The sequence below is a fragment of the Perna viridis genome, chromosome 6, assembly GCF_037379345.1.
Source record: "Perna viridis isolate PV_CMFRI_1.1 ecotype Kerala chromosome 6, ASM3737934v1, whole genome shotgun sequence".
NCBI lineage: Eukaryota > Metazoa > Mollusca > Bivalvia > Mytilida > Mytilidae > Perna > Perna viridis.
Window position 1 is genome coordinate 44,996,510 of NC_142450.1, and position 10,253 is coordinate 45,006,762.

Here is a 10,253-nt window from a genome sequence, read left to right on the forward strand (position 1 = left end):
ATGTAATAACTAAAAATGATAAATAAGAAAGTTCATTTGATAATTGATATCATTTTATGAAAATGAACGCAAGGCAAATATTTTCAGAAATCAAATGTCAATAGACAAAGTGCATACAGTAATCGTCGTTCTACTTCTACATTTGCATTTGTACTATGATTAGATAGAGAAAAACAAAGTGGTAATCGGATAGAAAGTTTCAATTTTCTTCTAAGTTTTTCAGTATCATTTTACACTTTAAAAGTATTGTACATATAATGTAATCCACCAAACTTTATGGTATTAAAACAGATACCTCATTTATGGTTTTATGTTATCATGGATTGTTTTTTTTATTCTGAAAGATCTTAAAAACTCGACACGTCAGCAGATAGGACTGATTAAAGAATATATATACAAATGAATGAAATAAGATTGACATTACTAAAGAGTTCACCTTAAAAGAGATAGATTTAATGAAATTCAGCAGTCAAAATGGCAAATGGTAAGTCAGTTTTAATATTTTTAAAATGGAAAGGATAAATAAATGATGAAAACTGGTGTTGACAATCAAATCACAAATATCCATTTAAGTCCATCCGGTGATTAAAATGATAATCACTCAGCTGGTAATGGCAAAAATAAACACTCAAATGGTAATGACAGTAATAAAAACTCAAATGGTAATGACAGTAATAAACACTCAAATGGTAATGACAGTAATAAACACTTATTTGGTGATGACAATGATAAACACTCAGTCATTGATGATGGCAATGATAAACACTCAGTCATTGATGATGGCAATAATAAACAGACAACTGGTGATGAATTTGATAAACAACCAACCATTGAAAACAATAATGAACACTCAACTCATGATGACAATAATAAACAATCAACTGGTGATGACAATAATAAACAGTCAGCTGATGATGGCATAAGTAAATACGCAACTTGTGATGACATAAGTAAATACGCAACTTGTGATGACATAAGTAAACACGCAACTTGTGACATAAGTAAATACGCAACTTATGATGACATAAGGAAACACGCAACTTGTGATGATATAAGTAAACACTCAGCTGATGATAACATTAGTAAACACTCAACTTTTGATGACAATGATAATTACTCAACTGATGAACAATCATAAACAGTCAACTGGTGACGATGAAACCATGATGGGTAGGCTTTGCTTTTCCACAAATAAACATGGATGATTTGGGTTCTCTTATTGATATCGGACAATTAAATTAATGACCTTGTAATACAATAAAATACTCTAAGTACAGATGAAATAAAGATAACTCTACGTAAATAAAGAACATATTCTGCCAACCTGTACAATATTAATAGAATAAAATACAAATTACAAATATAAATGTACGAATTATAATTATTCTTGTTTGACATAAATCTCATACCAATATAACTGTGTAAATTCTGACATAATGATATTCTTTACAGGTCTCTTATACTCTTGAAATTATATACAACATGTAAGATTTAAAATAACAGCAAAACATAAGTTTGCCAAACATTGTCACAAATGGAATGTTAACACAAAAAATTATAATAGAAAAAAACTTTTTGCTTACCTCTCAAATAGATGAAAAGGTCAAGTTAACTGTCTGGTATAATAAAGTACTTCATAAAGTATAAAGACATCATATAAAACCTGAAGCAAAAATATGATTAATAACTGATGTGTCCATGGAACAATTATAACATTCATTACAAACAGAAAACACATCATAAATGAAAATATCATTTAACATATTAATAGTTATCCAATTAATCATTTATTATTTCATATTTTCTATAAGGAATCACATTCATTCAAGAGCTGTCCATTTTGAAACTGTCGGTTTAATAGTTCAATTTTTAATTATTTCAAATATTTATAACCTTTTGTATCATTTTGGTTTAATACTTCAATTATTAACAATTTTAAATATCTATAATCTTTTGTATCAACTACCAGACATGGAAAACAGACACACACAACAAAGAGCATAGAGTAACTAAAATCATACATACAGAGTAACAAAAGCAAATGAGCAACTCGGACTCCACTAAAAACTGATTTTAAAGATGATTAAAATCTCAAAGAAATCAATATGACTGCCACAAATCTCGGTTAATTTTAAGAGAAAAGTACTCATATACCAAAGGAAACCCAAAGAGAATTTAAAGTACATGTGAACTGAATTGACCGATAGATAAGACAAAAACAGAGTTTTATAAATAGCTATTCAGTTGATAGATAAATCTATCAGTCCAAGTAACTGATTACAACTGCATTGATAAACATACATTTTGATATAAATGTAAGTCTTTTAATAAACAAATAAACCATTCGTTTATTAACCTCAAATCATATAACATCATATAATTAATAACATGCAATACACAAATATATATAGAAGGAGTAAAATACAATGAATATTATATAAACAGTCAAATCCTGATTAACTCTACTCTGTCACAATGACAATCATAAACATTTCGTTGTTGACGACAATAACAAACACATAAATGGTGACGACAATAAAAACTCAGCTGTCGATGACAATCGTAAACACTCAAATGGTGACGACAATAAAAACTCAGCTGTCGATGACAATCGCAAACACTCATCTGGTGACGACAATAATAAAAAATCAACCTCTAACGACAATGATAAACACTCAGCCGGTGATGACAATTATAAACACTCAGCTAGTGTTGACAATCGTTAACATTCAGCTGGTTATTAAAATCTATATTGTAAGTCTATTTTTAAAGACTGAAACATCGACTGTTTTTTCGAAGTCTGTTAAATTTATATACGCAAAAAGTGGTTTAGAACAGGTCTTCCGTTTTCAAATCGTGCAACATAAGAATCTTTTGGTAGCATAAGGGTTTTCTATGATAAACATTGATTTTTGAGTGGGTATCTGACTGCGACTATCCTTATCAGCTGTTACTTTTATTTTATAGGTTTAATGTATTGATACACATTTTACAGACAATGGGCTTCAGGCAACAACAATACGAACCATTGGAAAAGTCGGATTATTCGAAAGAGAAAGCCTGCTAGAAGAATTGAGCAATATTCTCGATGACTATAGAGATGGAGCACATATCCTTAAGGTAGAATATCTTTTATCAAAATAGTATAGAAATTGATTATGCCATAACATACGAAAGAAGGTAAAGTATTAAAACGAAATTCCGTTTAAACATTACAAAAGAAAATTTGTTATTCCGCTTACCTAAAAAAATATTGTTCGTTATAATTATTCTTGTTGCTATCCTAATTTTGAAATATAAAAGCTATTAAGGTAGTAGACCTGGAGTACCCCCAACATTTTTCCATTTTTCTTTAAATTTTATCATAATATTCCACTAACTGGAGTACATCTTCTGACAATTTATGAAGACATTTCGACTACAAAAAATTGCTTTTTTAAGATATCTGAATCACTGTCCAAACTGGACCATCTCTGGTATTTTCAGGTAATTTTTACAGAATACTTTAATGAACAACTGAATATTAAAACAAAATTTACTTTAAAAGATTATTATTTTATTGATGATGTAGAAGAGTACCTTGGCTTTTCATTTCACCAAAATAACAAAAAGAGGGGCAATTTTTAGTTTTTTTTTACCTTTATAAAAACCTGTATTTTGAAAAATCCTATGATTCAATTTTCGTACAAAAATCAAATTATAAGGATCATTCATGTACAAAACCATAAACAATTTTTTAGAAAATTTCACCGCGTAGCTGTTTTAATGTTCAAATTATTTTGACATTTGCATCTTTTTTCGGCTGTTTATTCAATATTAAACATCATAGTTTGATACATGTAATAGATAACCTTTATATTGCATACGTACGTGTTACATGTAATAGATAACCTTTATATTGCATACGTACGTGATACATGTAATAGGTAACCTTTATATTGCATACGTACGTGATTTTAGTCATTAATTTGACTGGTGAAGAATGTCTTCAAATGTTGAACCTCAAAACAATTTTGTGTGTCACAGTCATATACCTGATAGAGTAATATGCTGAATGCAGCGCATAATGAAAGGAGAAAGCTTGAAATCTCTTATTGAATTATCTAAAAAAACAGTAACTATTGTTTAACTTTAAAAAGGTTAAAAACTGGCTATGTTATTGGTTAGTCGTACTGTTTTATTCATGTTAGCTAGGTCATATTTCATATTTCAATTTAAAAATTTTATCTAAAGGAATCCTGTTATGCAATAGATGGCGTTATTTCAAACATTTTCCCACCCTATGAAATACATATTGCTCAATGTAAGCATTTCAATCATTATATTTAAGACTTCAATTTCCTAGTTTGCACAATGGAAAGCATCTTTGTTCTAGAAGTTCACCCTTGCTTGAAGTTATTTCCCTTTTGCATCAGTATCACTTTAATATCAGAAGTCATTTAAACGTTCTATGAACTGAAAACCTTTCTATTTAAATTACCTTCCTTGCCCCAGGTCAACTACCTTAAGGTAAATATATTTTCAAGCTTCCTCGATTTTCCAACAGTTAAAAGTGTATGGAAAAACCTATCTCAGATTGGCCTAAAGATGTTACTGAAAACGTTAAAAACAAGTGGCCTTAGAAAGATATTTGCAAAACAGTTAAAATCGATCCATTAACAGCATAACAGCTTCTTAATACAATTGTTTTATTCATTGATAAGGTGATAGCTCAAAATGCCGAAGATGCAGGAGCATCGTGTATGAAAGTCATGTACGATGAACGTCAACTTAATACTCGACAGGCCTTATCTATCAGCCATTACTTCAAGGTAGAAATTAAAACATAGGTCTTGAGCATTACACAAACTTGTATTTGTGCATAATAAAATTAAAACGAAATTGTGTAATTACCCTTCATCATTCGATAAGACATCATAAATCAGGAAAAACCAATATTAAACAAAAGACCACCATTAACCGTTTTCCTGACTTGACCATGTGGTCATTTAATACATTTAAGAGTAATCAAGGGAAACAAGGTTATAGCGGTAATCAAAGAATGCAATCCAGTGACAAAGACCAGACATGGAAAACAGACATACACAACAAAGAACACAAAGTAAATAAAATCATACATACAAAGCAACAAAAACAAATGAGGCTGACTTCACAGTCTCTGTAGTATCCTTTATTTCAAGTTCTTTGGGGAAGATGCTATGTATCAAATCCCCTTTAATAAAGACTTCAATTTCCTAGTTCAACATCATGACGTACCAGTAATTTTTTAAGATTTCAAAATCTTTATACAGTTTGTTGGCGCACAGTAAAAGAATTTCAGATGCATTTTACATAACTTTCATCTGAATTGAGCATATACAATTTGTAACAGAGTTCATTTGAGTTTCTATGTAAACTTTTCAAACTACTTCGTTGTATATGCATTTTACGTGAATAAAACGAATTTCGTGTGAAGCTCGATTCAGATGAATTTCATGGGAACAATTTTGCCTGTGTTTCAAAAGATAATTGATGAGAGAGAAACTTTAAGATATTTAAAACAAAACAATTCAACAAATGCAAATTGACATAGTGTTAGTTCTAAAACTCTTAATCCCTGGTTGATTTATAATTGTTTGAACATTTTGTGTTATTTTGGCACTTTCAAGTTATGTTTAATTTATTGATGAAACGCTTTTGTGTATACATTTCAAAATTTAGGTCAATCTACACTTTGGTAAATTGTACTAAAGATTTCCATACTTGCAAAATATGAAAATAAAACAAACTATATATATGAACAAAGCACTCTTTTTAATAGGGACCAGGGCTGTGCATTTATAATGATAAAACCTTCACAGATATGGACTGCAGAGGAATTACAAAGATTGGAAAAAGCTTTAAACGGAACAAACAAGAAATCAAAATTGGACGTTTTGGACAAGGCTTCAAATCTGTTTTTCACTTGACTAGTAAGCACTGTATTAGGTTTCCACGTTTCATTTGAGACGTTCAAGGGTAAAAAACTAGTAAAGAAAAAGTCTCTGGAATAACGTATGAGTTGTGATATAAAAACTCCATATGCATCTGCTGAAGGGATGTTGCCACAGATGAAAGGAAAGTTGACAATTATGATTGAAAAGTAAACACGTTTGTCGTAAAGATTGGTCAATAGTTTTCCTTTACCATCGAACTCTAAGTGTAAGTCAAAATATGAGGCTGACTTCACAGTGTCTGTAGTATTCTTTCTCAAGTTCTTTGGGGGTAGATTTGATGTATCAAATCGCAGAAACTAGGATTGTTTAACGATACTACATCAACTATATAGCAGAAACTGATATTAAAAGATCTAGCTAAACGATGTTCTTTCTTTCGGATCAGGTCAGTTATAAAGTCAGTCTCATAAGAATGTAGGAATAGGTCAGCAAATAGAGGAGCGCAATTGGTTCCTATTGGAATGCCGACCGTTTGTTCAAAAACGTGTCCACCACACTGGACAAATATGTTGTCGATCAAAAATTCCAGCATTTTGAAGACATTTATTTCTGTATATCTGGAAGATGATTTGGAAATATTTTTTTTTAAAAGTATTAGGAATCTCTACCAAGAATTATATAATTATATCTAGGTGTACCATCCTCTTTAGAGAAACACCGATGCATAAAGTTTTTGAGTCGAGATTTTAACTGAGTATGAGGAATAAAAGTATACAGTGTTCAAAAATCATATATTTGAATGCAATTTTATTCCGATAATAATCTTGAATTGAGGGTCTCCAAAAGATCTTTTCATTTTTTCATTATCTACATTGAATTATTACCACCACAGGAGTAACAGTATTGTAGTAAGACTGGAAATCCTGTTTGACAGCTGTGAGTATAGAGGCTAAAAGGTTTGAAAGCGGTTTGGTGGTACACTTTGCATATCCAGCAATGAAGTTGTTTGTATGGATTTTTGTGGAGTTTAGGAATCCAGTACATAGACGGTAAATCACAATCATTATCTTTGGTAGAGACCAAAGGAGGATAGCACAGATTTATTGGTATACTCTTCATTTGAGGGTGTAGTGGCAGTATATGTCTTATCTTAGCTCTGATAATAAACATTGGATGCAATACGTTTTGCAGACATAAAGAATGTTGTTGTGTTTCATCGACATATACTAACCCGCATAAGTTGCATTCTTATCCATATATTAAATTTGTTGATTTGCAACTTAAGTCATCGTGACTTCTTGTGTGAAAGGTTTTGGTCGTAAGGGTACTATAGTCCAAGTCACCTCAGATTGTTTGCGTTTTTTTGCGTTTATTTTTGTAATTACTCGACGGTTCCTTTCAAAAACTTGCCATTTTATTCATGTCGTTCTGTACTACGATTCCCTTACAATTATTTTTCGTTCTTACCTCCGAGATTGAAAAAACTCAAAATTTATTTTTCCTACGAGAATTTTGCATTGAATGTATTGTTTATCCACCATCTTGTTTCTATGGATATTTTGAAATGTTCCCTATTATCTCACAATTGAAGAGGTGAAATAACATGATTTCCCGCCATATTTCTGGTTCCCTGCTAATTTATAATTTATGTGGTAAGACTCTTATTAAGTACCAGTTGTAACATTTTCATTCGGAACTTCTGGTTTTGTCTTTTACTAAAGGTAAAGAGCAGAAATAAAGTCAGTAACATCATTAACAAGTTTGGCATTTTGTGCCATGTCTAGCACTGACGTCCCTTCCTGTGGTCATTTATTTTACTTCTTTTCTTTGACGTAGCCGTCTGAAAGTTTAACACGTCTGCATGTGAACGGCGTTTTTTCGCTTGAGCACAATAGATGTCACATAAAATACAAATCTGCTGATGATCAGCTGGACAATGCTTCAGAGTGAAATATTAGGCTGATTGAAGAGTTCCTTCCAAAAACATACCACTTTTTACTTCTGCAATTCAAATCAGAATGTATGAAAGAAGCAAATGCGGAACAACAAGTACAAAAGTTTTATAATTTAAAACCAGATCCACAAATGGTTAGTGAAAAATGGATGTCCATGTTGAGGGTGTTTTTGAAAAGACTTTTTAATGAAGCAATTTTCTATACCAAAAAAATGACGGAGACTGAATTGCATTTCATAGGTCAATGTTTGCCGTATTTGATGACGAGTACCACCAACAGGGTATCATCGAAAAATACGGCGATGTACTTCGGAAGTTTATCCTAGATATTGGTGAAAATCTTGTAGTACTCCCAGCTCACCTTATTCGGGTTCTACACTTCATAAATCGAGTCACAAGCCTGATTCAATAACCCCTTCATATATTCGATATTAGATGAAGCAGACTAGTCATTGGAAGAACTACCGAGACGATGAGAAATTTCGTCTTTTGAAATTTACACTAGCAGATGAATGTTTCACTGGGTTGGAAGGTCTGTGTATTTTGGCGTTGAGCAACCATACATTTACAGCATTCATAGGAAGGCAGAAGACAAGATTTTTCTTCTAAAATCTGGTGACGAGTTGAATATTTTTCCTGGGTTCGAAAGTCACTTAGTTTGGCAGATGGATATTGACCAGGACATTTGGAAAAGATTAATAATCATTACTAAGGAGTAATCAAGGGAACCAAAGTTATAGTGGTAATCAAAAGAATGTAATCCAGGGACTAAGACCAGACATGGTAAACAGACATACACAACAAAGAACATAAAGTAACTAAAATCATACATACAAAGTAACAAAAGCAAATGAGCAACTCCACTAAAAACTGGGAGCATGGACCAGGTGCACCGGTAGGACGCTTACCTCTGCTTTTCTAAAAACACCCGCCGAGTTGCTCATAAAAAGTCAAGTCCGGGGTAGACAAACTAGGAAGTCAAGAGAGATCTTAAAATAGCTGTTGAAGTATTGGAAACTATTGTGAATATGCATGTTGATAAAAAATATATGGCAAATCTGTTTGTGCCCGTCATGACAATGGATATGTTACTTAGGTTTGAAAAAGTGAAAAACTGTACGTTTTCGGATGGTCATTGCAAAGAGCAAGGCGGAAGAGATGTCATCTTTGTCCATTCGGACTTAGGCCACATTGTACAGAAGTTAGGGGTAGCAACATTAACCATGCGAACTTTGAAGAATAATTCAGTACTTTTGCCATCTGGTCAAAAAGAGCCTCTCACAACCACCATTTCAAATCTTTTGGATAGCTATTCAGATGGGTTTGTCATCGCAAAAGAACTGTTTCAAAATGCTGATGATGCTAAAGCAAACCGTATCAGTTTTGGATATGATGAACGAGAAAAATCACGCCGCTAGAAATGGACTTTTTGACAAAGGCATGGCTGAATATCAAGGTCAAAGAGTAATTAAGGGAACCAAGGTTATAGCGGTAATCAAAAGAATGTAATCCAGGGACAAAGACCAGACATACACCAAAAAGAACATAAAGAAACTAAAATCATACATACAAAGTAACAAAAGCAAATGAGCATCTTGGACTCCACTAAAATCTGGGAGCATGGACCAGGTGCACTGGTAGGGCAAGCGTCCTCTGCTTTTCTGAAAACACCCGCCGAGTTGCTAATTAAAGTCAAATCCGGGTAGACAAACGAGGAAAGGAAAACTATGACCCGTTGAATTAATCAGTTTTCATGGTGCAGATGGATACACCATAACGATCCAAGCTTTGTGGGTTTTTAATGATGCAAAGTTCAGTGACGACGATTTTAGATATATCTTAAAGCTTGGAGGTAGAACAAAAATGGATATTACTGACACTATTGAAAATTTAGATTAGGGGTCTGTTCAGTGTATAATATCACTGATATACCAAGTTTCATCAGTGGTAATTCAATAGTGGTGCTTGATCCTCACTTATATTACCTTGGGGAGGCAATTCAGGGTACAGATCCTGGAGTAAGAGTTTATATCACCGAAGAGATTTTGGAATTATACCAAAATCAGTTCAAGCCATATAATGGATTGTTTGGTTTTGATAATAGCCTTTCAAATGATTTTTTCTTTGAAGGAACTTTGTTTAGACGTCCCTTGAGAACAACAAACCAAGCTTAAAAAAGCAAAATTAAGTCCATAGAGCCACTAGAAAAAAATGATATCAAGGGCTGCCAATCTGCTTTTGTTTTCCCAGTATGTGAAAGAGATAAGTATTTATCACCTAAATGCTACTCTAAGAAACCAGAAAAAGAAATACAACTTTTGTATAGAGCATTTAAATCGGACAAATCAAACAACTTAGTCCAAAAGATAGAAGACCGTTTTTGA

General features: G+C 32.3%; 1 protein-coding gene and 1 pseudogene across 1 annotated transcript; both read left to right on the plus strand.

Moving 5' to 3' along the window:
* The first annotated feature begins 251 nt into the window (after positions 1–251).
* Positions 252–7,758, plus strand: LOC148615216 (sacsin-like). The gene is made up of 4 exons (XM_088586219.1): positions 252–484; positions 2,996–3,120; positions 4,704–4,811; positions 5,801–7,758. The coding sequence occupies exons 1-4, from the start codon at positions 475–477 to the stop codon at positions 5,984–5,986; spliced, it is 429 nt and encodes a 142-aa protein (XP_088442345.1). The 5' UTR covers positions 252–474; the 3' UTR covers positions 5,987–7,758.
* A 1,190-nt stretch (positions 7,759–8,948) lies between these two features.
* LOC148615217 (sacsin-like) lies at positions 8,949–10,253 on the plus strand (annotated as a pseudogene).

Coding starts and splice junctions, on each gene's coding strand:
- LOC148615216 (XM_088586219.1), top strand. Junction 3,121..4,703: donor ATGGAGCACATATCCTTAAG/GTAGAATATCTT, acceptor TTCATTGATAAG/GTGATAGCTCAAAATGCCGA. Junction 4,812..5,800: donor CTATCAGCCATTACTTCAAG/GTAGAAATTAAA, acceptor TCTTTTTAATAG/GGACCAGGGCTGTGCATTTA.